At 33.2% G+C, this 22,900-nt stretch overlaps 2 protein-coding genes across 6 annotated transcripts in view; one reads left to right on the forward strand and one right to left on the reverse strand.

Annotated features, from left to right (window-relative positions):
• Window positions 1-3,946, reverse strand: part of spag17 (sperm associated antigen 17) — a 49,570-nt gene extending 45,624 nt beyond the window's left edge. For all 4 annotated transcript variants that reach the window (XR_015497605.1, XR_015497606.1, XM_087264326.1 and 1 more), the window contains exons 1-6: window positions 3,675-3,946; window positions 2,644-2,784; window positions 2,473-2,532; window positions 1,074-1,205; window positions 375-540; window positions 77-271 (exon numbers count right to left, since the gene is read on the reverse strand). Coding sequence is in view for 2 of the 4 variants with exons in the window: in XM_087264326.1 (XP_087120452.1) it covers window positions 77-271; window positions 375-540; window positions 1,074-1,205; window positions 2,473-2,532; window positions 2,644-2,784; window positions 3,675-3,785 (805 nt within the window). In the remaining 2 variants the exon portion in view is untranslated. The remainder of the gene's footprint in view (window positions 1-76; window positions 272-374; window positions 541-1,073; window positions 1,206-2,472; window positions 2,533-2,643; window positions 2,785-3,674) is intronic.
• A 433-nt stretch (window positions 3,947-4,379) lies between these two features.
• sap30bp (SAP30 binding protein) overlaps window positions 4,380-22,900 on the forward strand; it is a 33,526-nt gene continuing 15,005 nt past the window's right edge. Inside the window, 4 exon segments of one of the 2 annotated variants that reach the window (NM_199565.2) lie at window positions 4,380-4,507; window positions 7,810-7,925; window positions 10,452-10,496; window positions 15,098-15,140. In NM_199565.2, coding sequence (NP_955859.2) covers window positions 4,414-4,507; window positions 7,810-7,925; window positions 10,452-10,496; window positions 15,098-15,140 — 298 coding nt within the window. In that variant the 5' untranslated portion in view covers window positions 4,380-4,413. 2 annotated transcript variants of the gene reach the window in all.

Raw genomic sequence — 22,900 nt, forward strand, 5'->3', positions numbered from 1 at the left:
ACAATACCAAATCCAGCATTCTCCATGCACTGTGTTATTTATAACAGAACATATATATGTAAAAACAATATCTTGCCCTGGTCTTCATTTGACTGGTGATCCTCCTCTGCCTCTGTGTCCTCTAGAGCCTCTGAATGTTCATCTCTCTGTAAACCCAGTTTAATAACATTGGACACATGGATACCCATTGAGTCCAGCACTGCAATCAGAAGGGGTTCATAGAATCCCACTATCAGGATGTATTGCTGTGGACCATCATCAGGCTCATCATCTAGACAGACATGTTTAAAGAGAACATTAAAACACTATAAACAATGCAAAACCAGACTTGTTTTTTTGATAAAGGTGGTTAGTTAACTGTGGTCATGCCTCACCTATATATTTGATTGTGTTTTCCTCCTCCCCCCTGCGTTTGAGTTTGGTGTCTTTGGTTGGAACTGGAATGTCAGCCACTTTTTTCCCCTTTGCTGCTCCTTTACCTCCCTGATCTTTATTGGCAGAATTCAGTCCTACTTTAACATGAGCATTCTCCTCTACGGCCTGAAATATTCATATTCTGTGTTACTATATATCTAAGAAATAGTTAATAAAAAAAACATAAGCACACTCTTCTACTGTAGATTAGAATTAATTTATTGCTAAATAAATATGTAATCTTTAACTCAATTAAAGAAAAACATAACTTCTCAGGCATGTTATAGATCAGGGGTGTCCAAACTTGATCCTGGAGGGCCGATGACCTGCAGATTTTAGCTCCAACTTGCCTCAACACACCTGCAAAGATGTTTCTAGAAAGCCTGGTAAGAACTTGATTAGCTAGCCCAGGTGTGTCTGACTGGGGTTGGAACTAAACTTTGCAGGACACTGGCCCTCCAGGACCGAGCTTGGACATGCCTGTTTTAGATATTTGTTGCATACACTATTATTCTCAATAATTTAAACACTATCAGTTATCAGTGTGCAGAAAGTTGTTTTGTATTATACAGCAGAAATCCAGTGTAAATTTCTTCATCATAAAGAATAATGACACAATATACTATAACAAATTGCAATCTTTTTTAAATCAGTCTCACTTTTTGCTCAGAGGCCCTCCTTGTAACGTCAGTGTTTTTGATGATCAGAAGATGGAATTTTATTAATTTTGCTATTAGATCCACAGTCATTTCCTCTCCAGCATCCATCACAGCCTTTGCAACTTCCGTCACCTAAAGAACAACAATTTACATAATGCTGAAACCATGCATGAACAAAATAATATGAGATTTTGGTAATGATTATGAGATTTGTGTAGGTTATTTCAGCAATGAACTTATTGTCATGCTCAGAAATCCAGTTTGTGATGATTTGAGCTTCGTGACATGCTTTGTTATACTGCTGGAAGTAGCCATAACAAGATCTACTATGGTCATCATAAATAGATTGACATGGCAGCAATAATACTCTGTATAAACAATGTACAACTGGTAGCAAAGTGTGCCTATAAATATCCCACACACACACCATAAAACTACCAGCAGCAGCCATGAACCATTAAAAGGTTAGTTTACCTAAAAATGAAAATTCTTAGTTCATCATTTACTGACTCTCCACTTGTACGAAACATGTTTGAGTTTCTGTCTTCTAAAAAACAAAAAATATATACATTTTGAAAAAAGTTGCAAATTGTTGACTAACATAGTATTTTTTTCTTCAAAGTGCTATCAATATCCAACAATTTAAAAAATATCTTCTTTTGTGGTAAGTGGAAAAAAGTAAGTTGTCATAATTGGTTGGAACCACAAGAGGGAGTGTAAATGGTGAATACATTTTCATTTGGGGTGAACAATATCTTTATTACAATGCAGATACATGATTTTACGTTGGTTACACCTAATTCTAACCCTACCATCTGACTGTCTCAGCAGAAATTGAGACTCAGTAGACCAGGAAATTATTTTCAATTTTATGTTCAATCTGTTGTTCAATTTTTGTGCACAAATCTGAATCGTAGCCTTGTTTTCTGTTTTTTAGCTAAGAATGGGATCGGTGTGGACTTTGCTGCTGTTGCTCATCTGCTTCAAAGTTGGAGGCATATTATGCATCCAGAGATGCTCTTCTGTAGACCTCAGTTGTAACCAGTAGTTTTTTTAGTACTGCAACCTTTGCCTTTCTATCGGTTTTGCCCACATATCTTTACTAGTCTCTGTAAATTCACAGCAGACTCAACATTTGTGAAATACTCAGAAGTTAGAACAGCCCGTCCGGTACCAACAACAAGGCAACATTTATTATTAAATGTTTATATTAAATTATTAAATTAAATGTATATAAAATGACTTATTGCCGATCTGATATTTATTTTGAACTTTAGCAGAACATCCATCTCTGTGCATAAATGCATTTTTTGCTGCTATGTGATTTGCATGAACAATTGTTAGCAATCACGAATACCTAATAAAATGGCCAGTGACTGTAACTCTAATGTTTACCCACCTCAAAAAACATGGGAACATCTTTGGTTTTTCTTGTCTTTGGGTTTCCCAGTTCATTGATCTGCGTCACAAAAACAGCAGCTGATTCATTTTTTTTTTTTTTTTTAACATGTAATAAAATATAGTTACTCTTGGACATGAATAATCACTGGACATGAACTATATTTCAGACCTTTTCTAGAGTGTCCTCCCAGGACAGCACACTGAAGAGCCTGCGCATGGGCTGTTGGACCGCCTGCACTAGGGAACCGATGAGCTGTTCGTCCTCTGCTTTCTCCACCTGCACTACAGACAGACTGGCCCTCCACTCATTCTAGAGTCAGAGATGAATAAGAGAAGAAAATATTTTCCAGTCCTTTAACGCAAATATAAAAAATTTGCATTGTATAAAGTAGAATTTTTCATTCAATCGGCCATTAAGCAACATGAGGCTTAATAAATGACTAATTAATAAAAGCCCACATAAAAAAACAATAGTCATTTGTAGTAAATATTATAGTGTTTTTGAATATTGTAAAGTTTTAATCTGTTGTAGTATTAAATAATTACTCTATAATTAGAGTAGCTGTGGTAATAATACAACAAATGACCCAATAAAGTATTAGATTTTCTACAGCTATATAAATTATGTCTACCATACATCACAGTTCAGTGCATTACGTTACAGTTGATCAGTTTGTGATAGTTAATTCTACAATATGCTGTAAAATGTATTAACAAGGTGTTATAAACACTGTCAAATAGGAGAAATTCAACCAGAAGCGAACATTTTCATTTATAAAAAAGGTGACAGGGCCTGACTTGTCGTCCTCAGAAAAACATACAATTCAATGATAGAATGCATCGTTGAGCACTGTCAGCTTTTTCTCCGTCTCCGTGCTTATAGGTGTATTGCATGCATTTTATTATTAATTTAATGCAAATGTGATGTGACAGGACTGACAGAAACGCGGACAACTATAAATTTATTTGTATTATATATTTTAAGGATTTAGTTGTGTAATTTGTTTATAATTTCTTGTTTTTAATCAATTGATTGAATGATAACACTGTAGTATTAACAATATTACTATTAAAAAAACTATTAAAACTAACGTTATATATTTTCATGGACAAAGATTAAATATCTTAGATGATCTAGAAAATACAGGCTATTGAAGAAGAACAAAAGTTTTAACATGATATAGGTAATTTATATTTTACCTCCTCAAATACAGCCGCAGAAAGAGAAGTCTCCCAGCTTTTGTTAGCAGCGCCTGCCCCAGTTGGAGTTGCTCCGGACGGAGTACTACTTTTATTCCGTTTGGGTGGCATATTTACTATAATTTCATTATATTTACGGATTACGCTTTAAATATGTAATAGATACCACAATAATTACCACAATTCAGATACTACTGTTTCACTTTAAAGCGTAAACTCCCAAGAAAAGTTTGCTCGTCAGTATGAAATTTCCAAAAGCGTCGTGGTAACCTATGGAAACCAAACAGGCTTGCGTATTTTAAGCGACGTTAGTTTCGGCAAAGTTTAAATAGGATACAGCTGCGGATACTCACGTCAGCATAGCATAATTTCTGTGACACTGTACAACGATAATTTATATTTTTAAATTACTTTGAAGGTTGCGTTTGGGGTTGTGCCAGGGGCAGGCGCTCTTAAAATCTATTTTAATTAGTAAGTTAAAAAATAGTATGAATAATTTTCAGTATAATTACTGTTTTTTTTTCATTACAGTAAGAGTTGGGTTTAGTATTGTGGTAGGGAAAGATGTTATTAAAATAAAACTATTAGGTAATTTAATCAGTATTATAAACAATTCTCGTTAACTTCCGGACGCAGCTGTATCTCTTTTAGTAACAACCCGTTCGGCTCGTTTCAAGCCTCTGAGCACGCGCAGACCGGATATAGACCGTAACGTCACTGTCGTGCGACAGCGCTGAACATGGCGAGCAGCAAAAAGAGTGCACTTATTTCTTCACTAGCCGCTTATGGAGACGATTCAGAGCAGGATTCAGATCCAGACACAGATGATCAAGGTAAATCATCTGATAAATGTTAGCAAAAGCTTGTGAATACCTCGAGTTTGTTACTCGTATGGGTTTGTTGTCAGTGTGTTAAACGTAAGCGGCACGACAATTGACAGTAATGCAGGGAATGTATTCATTTGGAAATAACTTGCATTGTGAGCCATATTACTTTTATGCGTTCAAAACAATATATTTTCTTTATGGCTGGGTTTGTGAGGGTTTACATTTGTAAGGTTTAAAGATTACAGGTAGGTACTATAGAGAGCAGTACGTTGTGGCCTATTTTATTTACTTAGGTGAAAATATATAATTAAAAACATCTTCATTTGACTTTTTATTTTAATTTTAAGATTAAATAAATAAGTTTAAGATTCTAATATTTTTGTTACAACAGTAAAATTGGCGGTAGTTCCCAATATGCCAAATAAAATGGTGCATGTCATATGAGAAATTGATGTCTTATTGGTTGTTAGTTAAGGATTACAGTAGTAACAAGTGTTGTTGCTGTAGCTGTCCAATATTAGGCTAAAGTTGGTTTTATATTTTGCACATTTACACTTTTTCCTAATTATCATATTTTTTTAAATGTATTATTTGCAAATTCTAAATAGGCAAATTATATATTAGGATATTAGCAGCCAAAAAATATCAAAGCACAACCATGTTCATAGTCAGTTAAATAGTGCTAACGTTGTTTTGATGTCACACTTGTATGTTATTTCTGACCAAATATTCAAAGCACTGAACGAACGTGTGAATATGAAACCAACTTCAGGTTCAATCTGTCCAATTCATGTGTGTTTAAGACCCAAATACATTTAGTCACCTTGGAATTGTAAGGTTCTATCAGCGTTCTAAATGATTTTGAGATTTTGAGCTTGAAAGTTTTTGCATTTAGTATAGCAAACAATATGTGTGGAACAGTTCTCTTTCATACATTAACATAACAAAGACTCTAAATGTACTCTAAATTTAAATGATCAAAGTTCTCTTAAATTTGCAAATTGGAAAATGCAAATAGAACCTTCTTATTCTGAAAAGTAATTTTCCACTTCGAATTATAAGGTTCTATCTGACAGACCATTTATTGAAGCATTATTTTTCCAGAAATAGAATCAAAAATATATAAATTGGTGTTGTGACTGTTGATTCTTGCGAAAGGTAAATTTTAGCTTTTTATAACATTTCATGTTATAGGATGAATATTGTTTTCTTGTTCAGATTAAGCATACAAGGCTGTGCTAAATATTTTGTCCAGTGCAGCTGTTAATTTTATCTAATTAATATGCTAATATTTACTAAATTTTATGCTTTATATAAACTATTGAACTTTATTTATTGAATAATGTCCCATGAATTCAATTAAGTGTTTGCCCTTCAAGGCTTTATATTAAATTTAAAGACTTTAAAAGAAAACAGACAATGAGCAAATGAGTTTAATAAACACTGAAAAATATTTCACTGACTTTATATGCACAAATAAAATTAGTTCACACATTTGATACAGTATATAAAATTGTTTTAAAATAACTGTTCCTTTTTCAACGATAGAAAATTTAACATTTCATCTCAATGTCAAAAAATGCTTCTAAATCATCACATTCATACGCCTCAATTTTATGTGGTGCGGCATTATTTAGCCGACTCTGATTTTGTGTGATTTTTGTCTTCCTGGTGTTTCCCGCTGTCAACGGAGCAGTCCGGCGATATGACAAAAAAGGCTGATCCTGATTGGTCCTCGTGCGTGCATTAAAAATGCTAATTGGCTCACAGAAAGAACCTTATGGAGCCAAGATAGAGTTTGATTTTGTAGATAAAACCATTTTAACACTTTTTATTTAAAAAACAAAAAAGTAAACAATTTTTTTATAAATTATAAAAAAACATCACATAATGTAAATAAGTTGTCATTTAATAAGAATATGTGAATAACTCAATGTGACAAAAATGTCAGATAGATCCTTATAATTCTAAGGTAACGATTTGTCAATATTTTTGTACAAATATTTGTCTAGGTGTTAAATCACACCTCTGCTTTTATGTATTATGTTTTTTTTAATCTTCTATATTCAATATGATATTATGAGGCATTTTAAAAGCTGTTATGTACCGTTAACAGTTAAATTATCTATAACATGCTGAGGGAGAGCAGAAAGTCATGAAGTTAAAATTCAAAATCAAGTTGTGACCATAAAAAAATCCTTATGTTCCTTCACAGGTTTTGCTTTTGAATAAAATAAACTTCTAAACATTAGTTTAACATTGATTTAGCTTTCTGAGAATTGAACTATGAATAATTAACTGAGTTTATGCTTAAAACAAAAACAAGTATCTTCAGTGGGATTTTACTTTCCAATAAAGGTGAGATTTCTAAGCTCACGTTTTTTGTTTTTTATCACAAACTTGCATTGTGTTGATCATTTTAATCTTATGTCGTACTGTCTTTATCAAAGAATCTTTATATGTTTGAGAGAGAGCGAGAGGGAACAATTTTTGTTGTACCTTCTGGTCACACTGTAAAACAAAAATGACTTTATATTTTCAATCGTTTGAGTTATCCTGAGCTTAAGCAAGTATTGAGGTAATAATAATAGTTTAGTGATAACTTGTCACACGCTTCTTATGTTGTTTACCATAGTACTTTGAATATTCAGTGGGAAATTACATGCAAGTATGATTTCAAAACAACCTTGGCACTATTTATTTGACTGTAAACAATGTTGTACTTTGATAGTTATTGGCTCCTAAAATGATTTAACTATTTAGAAATGGCAAAGAATTATTTTCCTAAATTATATTATTAACGAGAAAGTTTGAATGTGTGAATATAAAACCAACTTTACCTTAATAGTTTAAGCTATATTATGTAAAATACATTAAAGCAATGAGAATGGAAACAAAATTGTAGATTAAATGCATTTTGTTGCTTTTAAAACTGTCATTGTGTGCCCTTTAAACATGCATTTATATTGAAACATATTGGCTACTGCGTTCCCTTCAAATGATCAATTATAATGGTTTTATTCAGAGATGTTTAACTGTTTTTAAAAAGTATCATCAGATTTTTTGTCTAGTGTTAATTGCAATGTCTTTTATAATTTATTCAGAGATTGTGATTAAGATAGCTATAATGTGTATCTGGTGTCAAAGCCATTGGAGTTTAAAGTAAATAAATGAATAAATAAGTTACTTTTGAATATGTATAATGTTGGATCACCCCCTGATATTACAGAAATGAACATTGTAATTGATGGGAAGTTCATTTTTTGATTGTTTTTGCAGAGAACTGAAAAAGCTTATTTTTTCCACAGAATCTCGTGGTTTGGTTTCTGCGAGTTATGGAGAGGATGAAGTGAGTCGTGTGGAGGAGGCATATGAGAAACCCTCAGAGAATGAGGACAGCGATGAGGACAGCACTAGAAATTCGGTCAGTTTCCACCACAACCTTTAGTTGAAGTTTCAAAAAGTTGCATTCACACAGACTTGTGTTCTTGTAAATTCTCCCGCAAATTTTTAATGGACCTTTTAAATACATACATACATTTAATTACTGGGGACCAATGGTAATAAAGGCATATACTCTATATTCTTGCAAACAAAAAAAATTTTTGGGGGGGAAAACAATTATATATTATTTATAGTCATATATATTATATTAATAATAAATGAATTATAAATAAATAATTTAAGTTAATATAAATATTACTTATAACTTAATTTAAAATATTTAATATCAAATTTTTCCTAGTAGGGGGTTGCAACTGAAAGGGCATCCGCTGTTTAAAACATATGCTGGAATGTTTGCCGGTTTATTCTCCTGATGAATAAAAGAACTAAGCTGAAGGAAAATGAATGACTGAATGAACAATATTGAATTTTCATTTTCAGTAAAATTATATAATGTCATTTGAAAATATTTCTTAATAGACAGGCTGAAAGGTGCACATGCAGATGTCACATACTTATGATTTTTCCCAGCCAAAACGTCTTTCACATGAACAGACAAATAGACCGAAATCAAACATAGTCTCTATTTTTATTTTTATTTTTAAAAGCTGTTCACGTATTGTCATGCCTGACAATGAATAAAATTTATAAGTGTAAAAGATCTATAAAACAGCAGTGCTTTGGCACATTGTATTATATTACATTTTATGATTTTAGTATTTTTTTATTAGTCAATTTAAGTTCTTTTGAAACCAATCTACTTTTTATATCAGTTGTTAGCATAATGATATTAATAATTTACATTTGCCCATATTATGATCATTTTCATATATTTTCCTTAGTTTCATTATTGCCCTTTTTTTTTTTTTTTTTTTTAACATTTATTTAATTTTTTTTTACAGTATTGTCATCTAATCAGTCCTACTTAGATGGATGAGAAAATCAGTCAAAACTAGGCATAGGGGAATAACAGATTTCAAGGTTTACCATGGTTTGGAAAACTCAAAGTTTTGAAACCGCTAAATCTTGTTAAACCTATCCTACACGTATTCCTATATGTAAGTTTTTTTTTTTTTTTTTAATAAAAAAAATTATAAGTTATTATTTTCTGTGTATTTTAATAGCAACTGTATCTCCAACAGAAAATGAGCATTCACATCAAAAGCTACTGGTCTGCCTACGACCTAGAAAACATTTGAAAAACAAATCGCTCGTAAATTGGCATGGGACAATAATCGTTTTCATGGTATACCGCAGTTTGGAAAAGTCAAGGTTTTAAAGCCGCCAACATTTTCTGTAATACCGTTTCTACGGTATTTGTACGACTTTTTATTTACACTTTTTTGTTGTTTTTTAGGACAACAGTATCTCCAGCAGAAAATATATCCAAAGATGCTGTTTTAAATTGTAAAGAAATCTGTGTTTTTGAAACTAATGAAGACAGCAGAAGTCAGTGATCCATTTGAGTTATTTATCCTGACATGTTTACTGTTCCAAAATATTATAAATGTTTCTCAAAATAAAACAAATTGTTTTCAATGGGTAAAAAAGTTTTAGTTTCTTACCCAGACATTTAAAAAAAATCTATATTTTAGAGCATTAATCACAATATTGTGATACCATGATATCTTTATCCAAGGTTATCATACCGTCAGAATCTTATACCGGCCCATGTCTACTTTTAAACCAACATCTAAATATTCTCTAGACCTGAACTGTGCAGAAGCTTTAGTTTTATATCCAAAGAAAAAAAAAGATATACAAGAAATCTGTGATTTTAAAAAACTACTGAAGACAGCAGAAGTCAGTTATTTATTTATTTTTTTCCTGACATATTTACTGTTCCAAAATATTTTAAATGTTTCTTAAAATAAAATGAAATTGTGTTCAATGGGAAAAATAGTTGGTGTTTTTTTTCCCCCCGGACATTTAAAAAGAACATATTTTGAGCAGTATTCACAATACCGTGATATGTTTATCTATGGTTATGAGATGCCATCAGAATCTTATCCCGGTCTATGCCTCGTCAAAACTAAATCCACAGAGCACCGTTTGTAGGAGCCAAAATTGGGGAACTGCAGACATTTAGTTGTCCGCAGGGTGGCACTAAAACGCTATTGTTAGAGCACATGTGGAATGAACTCTGTTCGGTTGCACACGTTTTTTGACCCAACTGATGAATAGCTTGCAGGAGACTGCAATTTCTAAGCATGTTCTGTCTTTGGGAAATATGAACTTCTAAAAATGTGTTTGATTACACAAAGAAATGTAAAAATAAAAATACACTTTGCTTGAAATTAACATTAGTATGCATGTTTTGAATGCATTAAAACTATGCTACCTCAAAAACATAATTTTGTTGGTAAATCATCCTGTTACCAACAAAACAGCTTACTGGAAAGCTAAAACACTGTTGTTGAAACTACACACACCTAAAGAGGGAGCTCTCAAACATAGTTTTGGAGAAATGTGGATTTAATGAGCATGTTCATTTTTGTTTTCGCAGGATGAGGAGGAGTCAGACTCAGGGCGGATCCAAGATGATGTGAAGGTATTTGACACCACCTAAATTATCTCCTTCACCGCTCAAGGGTTCAGGCTATCAAACCTAAAACACACCCTTCCTCAGTTAACTGCAATGTTATGATTGGTCGCAAACCAAGAGAGCAGCATCAACTGAGGAACAACATGTGTGTTTGAACTCTCAAAGAAGGTCATTTGAGCATAACACAGAATGTCCTTAAGATTTTTTTGCATAATTATTAAACATCAATATTCACAGCATGTTTCAGATTATCACCATTTTTTTAATAACCCTCATGAAACAGTACTGGTTTGGTATTTTTTGAATTGGTATATTTTGTTCTTGTAAATTTTATACAGCTTTGGAAAAACAATGAAGAGGCCACTTGAAAATTCTCAGTTTGTCAGTATTTATTAAGTGTGTGTTTGAGTAAAAAAGCAATTATGTGATTTGTTTTATAATCGTCTGATTACATTTGTTTTTTATGTTTGGAAGAAATGTCATCTCTAGTTTGCAGAATGAAATTAAAGTATTTAAATCTAGAAAAGCTGAGAAGTATCTTAGTTTCTTCATAGCTGTATATGAAGTAACTGAATTAGCAATAACTAACATGACAGTATGAAGTTTTGGGATTGTAAGATGGCTTTTATAAGTTTTTTTTTTTTTTTTATCAATACCGTCATGTTAAAAGTATTATTTTATCTGTTGATTTTTCTATATTTTAAAACTTAATTAAATCCTTCAGAATTTTCAAACTTATTATTCCAGTCCTCAGTGTTAGATAATCCTATAGAAATAATTATAATATGCTTGGTTATTGCTCATGGAAGACAAGATTATTAACCATTTTAGAAAATAGATTTTGCAGGATTTACATATTAGAATTCTTTAAAAAAGGAAATGGAAAATAATTTATTTAATTCATGACTAATTCCAGCATTGCGGATGTGACATTTGCTGTAAAAACTCGCATAGAAAGTTTATGTTGACATTATATTGAAACGTCTTTTTATATTTTCCAAAACAACTGACCACAGAGTTAAGGGACCAGAAAAATATCTGTAAACATGTTTTGTACTTTAAATGAGAAAAATAAAACATGCGCTATGGACGTGACCAAACAAATATGCAAGTTTACAGTCTACAACATAATTTGTTGAAATTCTGCAAATTAAACTTCACAACCCAAAAGAAATAATGCTAATCAAAAGGATAAGAGAACAACAATGATAGATTTTATTTTATTTAATATTTTTGCATTTATGATGAGAAAGTGTCATTATGGACGTGACACCTCTCAGTTATGGATGCAACAGATGTGAAAATGCCACTTGTGTGACTTTGGTAAATTAAATATAATAGTTTGAAAACATTGACAGAGATATGTTTGAGTATTTGTAAAGTATTGTAAATTACTTGCTTGCACAAAAAAGCTTATAAATGGTTTCTCTATTTTGGTGAAACTTCATTTTTTTCATGGCAAGGTTGACGTTTGCATGACATTGCTCTTATTATTCATTTAGTTTATTTAAAAACACATTTAAAGTAAAAAAAAAATGTTAATATAAAAGTCTTGCCTGGCACTTTTAATCAATTTAACCTATCCTTGATGAATAAAAGTATACATTTATTTAAAATATATATTTAAAAAACATCTGATTGGTCTATATGAAGAGTGTTATCTGAAAATATCTTGTAAAATGAGCATTATTCTCTAGCTACTGTGTGTAAGTTCGATCATTTCACTTTAAAGGTAATGAAAAGAACTTAGTCATTGCCATAAAATTTAAATGACTGACTTTACACACATGAGCCTGAAGAAAAAAATGCTAATTTTAGAAGAAAATTTCAGAGGACACTTGGAGGCTTTTGCATCTGAACTCTTCATATGTTATATAGTTGAAGTCAGAATTATTAACCCCCCTTTTTATTTTTTTCCCAATTTCTGTTTAACGGAGCAGATTTTTCAACACATTCACATAATAGTTTTAATATCTAATTTCTAATATACTCATTTATTTTATCTTTGACATGATGACAGTACATCAAATTTTACTAGATGCTGTTCAAAACATTTCTATACAGCTTAAAGTGACATTTAAAGGCTTAACTAGGTTAATTAGGTTAACTAGGCAGGTTAAAGTAATTAGGCAAGTTATTGTATAGCGATGGTTTGTTCTGTAGAATATCAGAAAAAAATATAGCCTAAAGGGGCTAATAATTTTGTCCTTAAAATGTTTCTTAAAAAATTAAAAACTGCTTTATTTCTTGCTGAAATAAAACAAATAAGACTTTCTCCAGAAGAAAAAATATTATCAGACATACTGTGAAAATTTCCTTGCTCTTTTAAACATTATTTAGAAAATATAAACAAATTTAGTTTTATTGTCCTGGATTATTAGCTTGAACAGAACATCTGCAACTCAAGTAAACTGAAAGGTATTCAGATGCACACAGCACCCCAGTGGCAAGTTATTTCATGCACTGAAATGAATTTTTTTTTATAATACTAGCTTGTCATGTTGCAGAAATTTCGAGCCACACCCCAAAGACAGAACACTGTGCTTCATGCTCACAACATGAAGAGGTCTATCACAACATGTTTCGTAATGAATTTAATTGAATTACGATTGCTTAATAATGACTTTTCCAAATGTAACATTTTCTTTTTATCTTGGTTCAACTCTTCTATGTTGTTGACTGTTGTTCACCCAAAAATGACATTTCTCATTTACACCCCTTTTGTTGCTCCAAACCCATATGTTGTTGTTTTTTTCTTTCTGGCCCAATAAGGGAAATTTGAAGAATATATCAACCTAATTTCCAATGAAATAACAGCACATAGTTTTGGAAAGGTATGGAGGTAGCTATTCGCATCACTGCAGGCTGTAATCTTCACTTTCTGAACTTGTAAATTTATGATTTAGACTTTGTTGTCTTCTTGTAAAAGTGCATGCATGGGCTTGACATTAAAAATGTTAGAGGCAGGTCCATTAACCCATGACGCTTTTTTGGGCTAATCTAAATTTTAAAAAGATCTCTTTTAAGACCTCTTGTCTCAGTGTAAATAGATGGGTCTTTTTTTTGTGTCTCACAGTTTGTGGGTTTTTGAAGTGAAAGGGCTGTTGTTAGGAGTTGCGCTTTTGGCTACAAGAGATTCATCTCTTACAGAGTCATATCTCTCTGTGCTGTGTGGACACTTTTTCAGCTTGATGGCTTTTACGAGACGATTCTTCCATCTGCTCACCCTGTTGCTGAGTGACTGTATCTGTGAATTTGTGAAAAGGAGGCATTGAATAGAGGCCCAGTGCATTTTTCAGCCTACTTTTTATTGTTCAGGGCTTTTGGGCACTGGTGTTGATTTCATCATGCTTATTTTTTAAGCATAGTTAACTCCCAAACCCTCCAATAAACCTGAAGTCACATTCTTTAGTTGAACACAAAAGATGTTTTGAAGAATGGTTATAAATTGCAGCCATTGTCTTCTGTACATTGTAAAAAATGCGGGGTTCCACACAATTCCTTCATTTTGTCCCAACACAAATTGATAAAGTTAACTTAATCATGTTTACAAACATAAGTGGATTGAACATAAAACAATTAAGTTTCCCCCAAAGAAACTTAAGAATTGTGTTTTCAACTCTTATTAAATAAGTACACTCAATTTTTTGTTGCTTGTTCAAACTATTTATTTAAAATGAGCTGAAACGACACAATTCATTTCGCTGGGACAACTAAATTGGTTTATATTCAATCCACTTACATTTGTAAAAACTAATAACTTAAGTCCTTCATGTTGTCACAACACAAATGGATTGTGTGGAACTCAGCATCTTTCACAGTGTCGTTTGAACAAAAGCCATTCTTCTAAATATCTTCTTTTGAGTTCAGCAGAAGAAGAATTGAGAATTGCTTTTAATCTGCTTATTGGCCGCATAAGTAGACAGCACTTTTTAGCTCTTAAGTGGCTATTTAAAATACTTTGTATGTCTGTAACAATATATAAAACATTCAGTGTCATCCTAAAACCGTTTTGCAGCATATGAAATGTCCCAAACATTATTTTTAACTGTCCAAAATGGGGAAAAATGTTTTTACTCTTTGATTGTCAAAACATGTTCAAAAAAATTATATGTTATATATGCGTTAAAAACAGCCAGGAAAAAGTGTTTTATGTAAATTCGGACCACGAGTGCACATATATGGATATCATTTTTCTCTAAAAGTACATCATATCAAAAGATGGTACTTAGGTTTTATTCTAATTAGGTTCCAATAAGCCCAAATAGCAAAGAGAAATAAAAACTGCATGTAAAAAACACCTTGCGCCTTTTTAAAGACACTTATTATACATGACATTTACTTGAAAAATGTATCTGAATGTAAAAAAATGCTCATTCATTAGTTTGTTTTGGAGTGGACAGAAGAGGGCACTAACAAGTAGACAAAGTTGTTAACCTTATATTGAAAATGCCATCATCTGTTTAATTGGGTTTAACAACATGCTACCTGCTCTGTCAAATTTCATGTTATTTTGATAAACATGCTGACCTGAAATGACTTCTCAAATGCATCATTAGTTTTCAGTTATACAAATTTTCCTCTTTTTTTATTTTATTTTTTTATAGGAAGTCCAGGAAGTGGAGGTTAAAGATCCCAATGAGCTTGTTGGTAAGTGTCAAATTAATAAATCATTCTTTAAAACTAAGCTTATCTTGAAAACTACACAATGCCCTCTTGAAATTAGCACTGTTGCTGGGCATTTTTTTGTGTTACAGCCAACATAGGGTAAGTGCTTTATCAGAAAAATGCTTAATGCTTATGTATGTGCGTTATGTGTGTGTCATGCCGTGCCCAGGAAATGAGTGATCCAGGCTGTATTGCTTAAGTCCTGTTTTATGGCACTCCTGTGTGATTAGTCTGATTATAGTGAGATGTTTCGGCTAAACTTAATGTGTGTAATCCTGGTTCATTCTGATATCAATATCTAATGTAGGTATTCAGGTAATTTGCCAGTATTTTGAAGATTAAGTATTCAAAATTGATGGAAGAAGTCAGATAAAAAAAAACAATGGTTCAAATAAAAAATAAAACAAAACGGTTAATTCCTTTTGGGAAGTCAGTTTACTTGGTTATCTTAGTGCAATGCAATTTAATATGATTAATAATAACAATTTTATGTCCTGTTGAATAAAGAAAATTGAAGCATCCTAGATTAAATTTGCCACATAGGGCTTAGTCCAAATACTTTTCTGTTTTATGCTGTTGAGTATGCACAATGTTGAGTGTGTAGCCTTAAAGTATACACCATTTTATAGCAAAAATAAATAAATACACATGCACATTATAGATGTTGGAAATGCGGGAAAATCCTTAATTAAATGTTTGTAATTTATAAATGCTTTGAAATACAGATTTCAAGTAAGTCTCTTAAAAAAAATTCTACAGAAAATAATACCAAGTACAAAAAAGTACTGTTTTATTTTATATTTAGTGTAATTAAAATATTTGCGAATCAGATTAAAGTAAAGAAAAAGCCACATGTTTAACCAAGTTCTAAATTTAAAGTTGGAATCACTAAAGTTACGGTTCTTATATGATTTTGTTTAGGCTTTATACCAAAATTAGCCAATATTGACACTCTGTGTAATTCTATTAATCAATTCTCCAAGTCATTAGTTCCTGTCTCAATACTACTTCTATCATAAAACATTTAAATTGCAAGAGTTTTAAAAGGATATCTAATTTGGCATGATTACTAACTGGAAGGAAAGAAAGCCTGACACCCAAGGGGTTAAAAAGGTTGCAGATATATATTTTTGATCCATTCACACTAGGGCTCCATGATACCGGTAAAAATGAACATTTGATTTATTTGTTGTTTCTGCATTTTATATTGCAATATGGATATAATATCACAAGATAACTTTAGTAACTCTATTTGGAAAGAATTAATCCTTTTACTTTGATTGGGATTTTGTAGGTGATGCAGGGTTCCACAATTTCTTCATGTTGTCTCAACACAAATGGATTAAGTTAACTTTTTTATTATTATTAATATTTTTTTACAAATTTAAGTGGATTGAACATAAAACCATTAGGTTGTCCCCCAAAAAAACTCAAGAATTGTGTTAATTCATCTTAATTTAAATAAGTAGTTTGAACAAGAAGATAAAATAAATAAAAAATATATATTTTTGAGTGTATATAAAATAAACAATAAAAACAATAGAGCAAGGATAAAAATTAAATAAACAGCACTTTATGGTTTTCAGTGGAGTTTAACAGTATTGAGGTACAGAAATTCAGTAATCAAATGTAAAATAACTCTTCACGAAGTCTTCATTGTAAAAACATACACATTCATTCTTTGTTAAAGTGGCAAACTTTGTCATTTCTTGTGCTTAAATAGTTTAAATTCACTTAATCTTAGTCACAGGCCTTGAAAACACATCAAAAATCTATCACACGATCATATTAGGGTTAAACTTTGCAATCAAATCATGCGTTCTGAACTGTAATGCCTGCTTAATTATAAACCTTTTGCCCGTTTGAAAATGGTGCAGAATGTTTCAGCACGCCTGTTAACTGGTATTCGCAAATATGACCACATTTCCCAGTAATAGCTTCACTTTATTGGTTGCCAGTTCATTTTAGAATACAGTTTAAGATTCTTTTATTTGTTTGTAAATCTCTAAGTGGTCTTGCCCCACCTTATATCTCTGAGCTGATACACTCCTATAAGCCCACTCGTTCTCTCAGGTCAGCTGATCAGCTAGAGGGGATCGTGCTTTCGCTGTGGTGGGTCCTAGACTTTGGAATGATTTGCCGCTTCACATCAGACAGGCCTTTTCTGTGTTCTTATTTAAATCAGCTCTTAAAACTCATTTACTTTCATTGACATTTGACACCTGATTTAAATGCCTGCCTTGTTATTTTAATTTGTGCCATTTTAGGTAGTTTAGTTATATTTTATTTCGTACTTAATGTGTTTTATAGACTATTATGCTTATTATGTTGTATATTGTCTGTACAGCACTTTGGCTCACTTCTGTGTTTGTAAAGTGCTCTATAAATATAACTTGACTTGAGTGCAGCTCTACTTCACACATGCACACATTCTACGTTATTTTCCCCACCTACAGTATGTTGTTGTACATTTCTGACAGACATTTCTGAACCCCCTTCAGCATTGACCCCCTTATGGACAAATTGAGTAGAGCAAAAATCAATAGAGTGTGGGCTGTGCATATGCTGTGTATTGCCATTCGGATGCAGTCAGAGACATGATATTCTTTACTGGGAGAGGGAGTTACAGTAAAACACACTTGGGCCAGTAACTGAACGTTCCGCTTTGTCTTGTTTTCCTTCTCATTAAAATGTAAAAAGATCAGAATAGACGGTCTTCTTTTGGAGACTCAAAGATTTGCTTTGTGGTTGGTAGACAGAAGACCTTCAGATTCGTCTCTAATTGTCCCTCCTTCTCTTTTTGGAGACTCTCTGAGACGGGAGTTGGTGTATGGGCTTTGTGTGCGATGGTGCCACTTGTTTGGGTGGACACTCGGCTCTGAAGATGCCAGAGAAATGAGTCACTTTCAGGCAATGCATGATTACTCTAATAGAGAGGAAACGACAAAAACAGCCCATGGAGAGAAATCTACTGTTCTGCGATCAGCTGAGATCAACTCTGCAAATCAGAGAGTAGCATTTGGGGTTTTTAGAGGTTTTATAGGAGACCCCTGTCTTGCCAACATTCCTGCACACACTTGCTGCCTGCTGCTACCACGTTTACTCCAATCACGCTGTAATTATTAGGGTATGCCTGAGTGCCTTTTAAAACTCTGCGTTCAGACCAACTACTTGAAGCTGAAGCTCACTGCAGTTACTGCGTCCCAAATCGCATACTTATGCACTATTCTACGCCATTTTGTAGTATAAATAGTGTAAGTAGTGCGTTCACACTGAAAACTCTAAAAATAATAAGTTTACTTTAATTACTCGGATGATGCACTCATTTAGCTGGTAAAATGAAGTGTGGAATAATGGACACTTCACACACTCAACGACCGCAGGTTTGCTTGCGTAGCGGAAGGGGCGGAGCTATCGGACGGACATGTTTAATAACTTAATTTATTTTGGATGGTAAAAGCAAAATTCTCCTACGAGAGGGATTATAGCGCCTCCCGATGGTGAATGCGGCAATACTCACAGCAGGTATTATTTGATAATTCGGTCGTTTATTTCACTGATTTGGCAAACGTAATTTGGGAAACGGTTTGAATTTCCGCTTAGTAAAAAACCATTAGTGTGCCATTTGGGACGACACTACATACATATACTATCCTGTTGAGTGTGTAAGTGCATAAGTACATAGTGCATGAGTGCATAGTGTAGGTCAAGTCAGATGTTTAAATCACTCAACACAAGTATGAGTGACGATGTTTCACTCACTTACTTTCCTTCAGCTTATTCCCTGCTTTTATCAGGGTTGCCAACTCTGAAACTTGTTTTGTTTGGCGGATGCCCTTCCTGCCACAACCCAACAATGAGAGTACATGTGAACCCCCAGTGCTGGGAAACACCCACACACTCTTCCATTCTCTTTCTCTCTCACACACACACACACACACACACACACACACACACACACACACACACACACACACACACACACATACACACACACACACACATACTCACACACTACAGCCAATTTACTTCATTCAATTCCCCAATATACCCCATGTCTTTGCACTGTGGAGGAAATCGGAGCACCCTGAGGAAACCCACACAAAGAATGACGTTTCAAATGCGTATAATTTATTGTATTTTTGTCAACCTTTTAAGTTTTGGGGCAGCTCTACAGGTGTGCATGATCTGTTTTGCCACCGGCTTGTTCTCAAATGTTTGCTTGCGTCAGGCAGCTCTGGCTGAAAAATGCTTTTACCTTTCCAGCTCACCTCGGCAAGTTTCCATCGCTAGAGGGCCGGTTTTTACATGTTTATGTCTGTATGCGTTTGTCTGTATGTTGCTTTGGGAAGTGTTCCACATCTAAAGGGCTCCACCCAGACACTCCCTGCTTCTGTGTATGTGTGTACTTACTTTGGTGGTTTAGACGGACATTTTTTGTAATGACATGGGCATGACCTACACTGTACTGTACATGCGTATAGTATATGATATAATAAGTTTTCGGATTTTGTGTTTTCTGTTTATTTACGAATATGAATTGCATTATGGGACCTTGATCTCTGCTCTGTGGATTTTCGATGTTGAAAATTCAACTCTACAGTTTAACAAAGTGACTTTTACTGACATTTTAGTTAGTTTGAAATGCTACAATGTACAGGGTGGGCCGTTTATATGGATACACCTTAATAAAATGGGAATGGTTTGTGATGTTAACGTCCTGTTTGTGGCACATTAGTATATGTGAGGGGGCTTGTAAATAACTCATGAAAGAATAAAGTTACGTTAAAACCAAGCACACCATTGTTTTTCTTGTGAAATTCCCTATAGGTTTATTAAGGTGCATCCAAAAAATAGGAATGTATCCGTGATCCGTACAGATCATAGCCCATAGTTATGGGTAACTATGCGTAACGCATGTGATCCGTGGATTAATAACTGTTTTTGAACATGTAGATTAATCCAACATTTCTAACAATTGCAGAGGAATCGCCTCCTGAGTCATTCAGATCATGTGTATAAAAGCATTTTTGCTTCCCTGTAAAATATAATGGTGATGGAAAAAGTTGTGGTGCGACCTAAATGCTTTCTTAGTTTATTAATTAAAGGTGTTTTCTGACACTGCTTGTTTAGCCTGCATTAATGCATTCATTGTAAAGCTGCACAATTAAACATTAAAAGAGTGTGATCTCAATTCAAACTTGCACAACATGAATGATATGTTATGATAATTTGCATATGTTTATTAATCCTTTGAAGCACTGCATACAATTCTGCGTTTGATAGAGAGATTTAATTTTTTACACTTTTTCAGTGAGTTACAAACTATTAAATAATACAGATGCACTGGGAGAACAGTTTGTAGTTCAGATATGAACACTGATGTTTATGCTAAAGATTAAAATCACAGTTTAATGGAACTTGGCGCTGGTGAATGTTGTAGCAATTACATTGTGTAGCCAACAGGTGGCCATCAAACACCCATCATAATGATGTCACTGAGTAGTAACGTTAGAGCTGCACAATTAATCGTTAAAAGATCGCAATCTCGATTCGACCCCCTAGACAATCTTAATCCAGCATTTCTACGATTGTCAATCATATTTTCAAGTTCAGGAGAGAAAAAAATGAGGCTGCACAAGTCTTTTCATTGTTTCACACACGTTGCTCAGTGACATTGACACCTCCAAATGATGTTGAATGAGTCACATACTGTATTTATAAGGTATAATTCACCTAAAAATGTCATTTTTTGTCTTAACATAATAATGATGATTGGGAAATCACACGTGACGTGAGCTGCAGACCGTGAGCTGTTATCAAAGAGAGGGCGCGCGCTTAATCATAGCGCGCCTACTTTAGTGAACAGAACCTGCATATGTTGCGAGTAACAGGTAGCCTAATACAGTTGCAAATAATATTCAGTTTGTGTCACAGAGTGATCGTTTAGGAGCCGCGCGCAAAGTATGAACAAGCACTAAGCAGTCAGGATGAAACCGAAAGTGTGCACTTCATTTAAATGATCATATCGCATTTTAGAGTTATGATTACGGCAAGCATTTGATATGTTTTTTCTTTCATAGCGAACCCACAGTTGTGCATGAAAATAAATGTTTACAATGTCAGTATAACTACTCTTGCATATATATTGTTGAATATAATCTAATAATGGAAAATGTCTGATTTTACCAGTGAATAAAATTGTCTAATATGACAGATTGCAAGCAGATATCTCAAACATAATAATTCAACATCAGAATTATTATAAGTAGAATAGAATTATTTATAGAAACCAGTAGGCCTACACATATTATTATTATCGATGTTGTGCCATATGTTTGTTTTACTTAGGGTTGTCACAATATACCGGTATGACGGTCTACCACGATTTGAACGTGCACGATTATCATACCATGAACAATTGCATATCAACGGTTTTAACCCTTAAAGACCGAGACAGCCGCCCGCGGCTAAAAATAAGTATTGCTCTTAAATGTTTAATAACTTTTGATCCGCTGATCCGATTCATACAATTCAAAGATTGGCATAAAGAAGAGAGTCTCAGCTTTCCAGTGCTGTATCACATAACATTCGCTGACTTTCAGAGGCTCCGGAATCAGTGCAGTTACGTCATCAAAATTTGACAACGCTGATTTGACAAAGAAACGCTCGTCACTGTGTCTCCGGACAAACCAGACATGATACATTGATGCATTGTCCCTCCTCCATGCCCAGATTGGTTCAAACTCGCTATATCACAACCAATAAGCATAGGTTTCACTTTTGTTTGTGGACCAACATGAGCTTTTTGAACAACACTGAATGAGAGATAGGCATACATTTATGCGCGGCTAAATAAAACGCAAAAAAAAAAGTTTTGCATGAAATAATTCTCATACTAAGTACTTTTGCATGCACAGCAGCACAGAAACATGACAAAACAGTGACACAGCAAAGAGGAACTGCTGCTCTTGCTGTTTTCAAAAGACGCAAATGAAGGTGCAGCTAAAATCCATATCCACAGACAACCATATCCATGCTGGCACATAAAACCTAAGGATGTTCCATATTGAATCTAGTTTCGTTATGTAACTATTTATAGTATAGTAAATATTTATATCTATTTTTTTACTGAGGATTTGCACCATGTTTATTTGGACTTTATTTGGACTTTGACACATTATTTCTTATTTTTTTATTTGTTCATTGTAAGTGGTGTTGTTTATAGTAACTGAAAATATATTATTTGGAAAAAGTCAAATTTGCTTCACTGTTCTATTATTTTGTAACATTTGTAACATATCGTATAACGCAAAACCGTCAAACCGTGGTATTGTTTTAGACGATTATCATACTGTAAAAAATTCATACCGTTACAACCCTAGTTTTACTATACCTTTATTTTACATCTACAGAATCGTGAGAGAATCGTGATCTTTATTTTAAGCAAAAAAATCGCGATTCTCATTTTAGCCAGAATCGTGCAGCTCTACTGAGTAGGTTTTCAAAAATGATGCACCTATAATGAAACATGAAGTTTTATGTGTGAATTGTTGAATCATTAACTGACAATGAATATAATCTGTTGTACTAGATGTTAAATTTCTATATTAAGCATTATCAGCAGTAGCAAGATCATTTTTCGTACTGAACATTTTCTTTTTTTTCAGCTGATTCTTTCTTGATTTTTATCTTTAATAATATTACAGGTTCTAAGTTCTGTTTGTTGTGCAGTAATATTT

This window comes from Danio rerio, chromosome 8 (genome assembly GCF_052040795.2).
Source record: "Danio rerio strain M-AB ecotype USA chromosome 8, GRCz13ab, whole genome shotgun sequence".
In the NCBI taxonomy this organism is placed as follows: domain Eukaryota; kingdom Metazoa; phylum Chordata; class Actinopteri; order Cypriniformes; family Danionidae; genus Danio; species Danio rerio.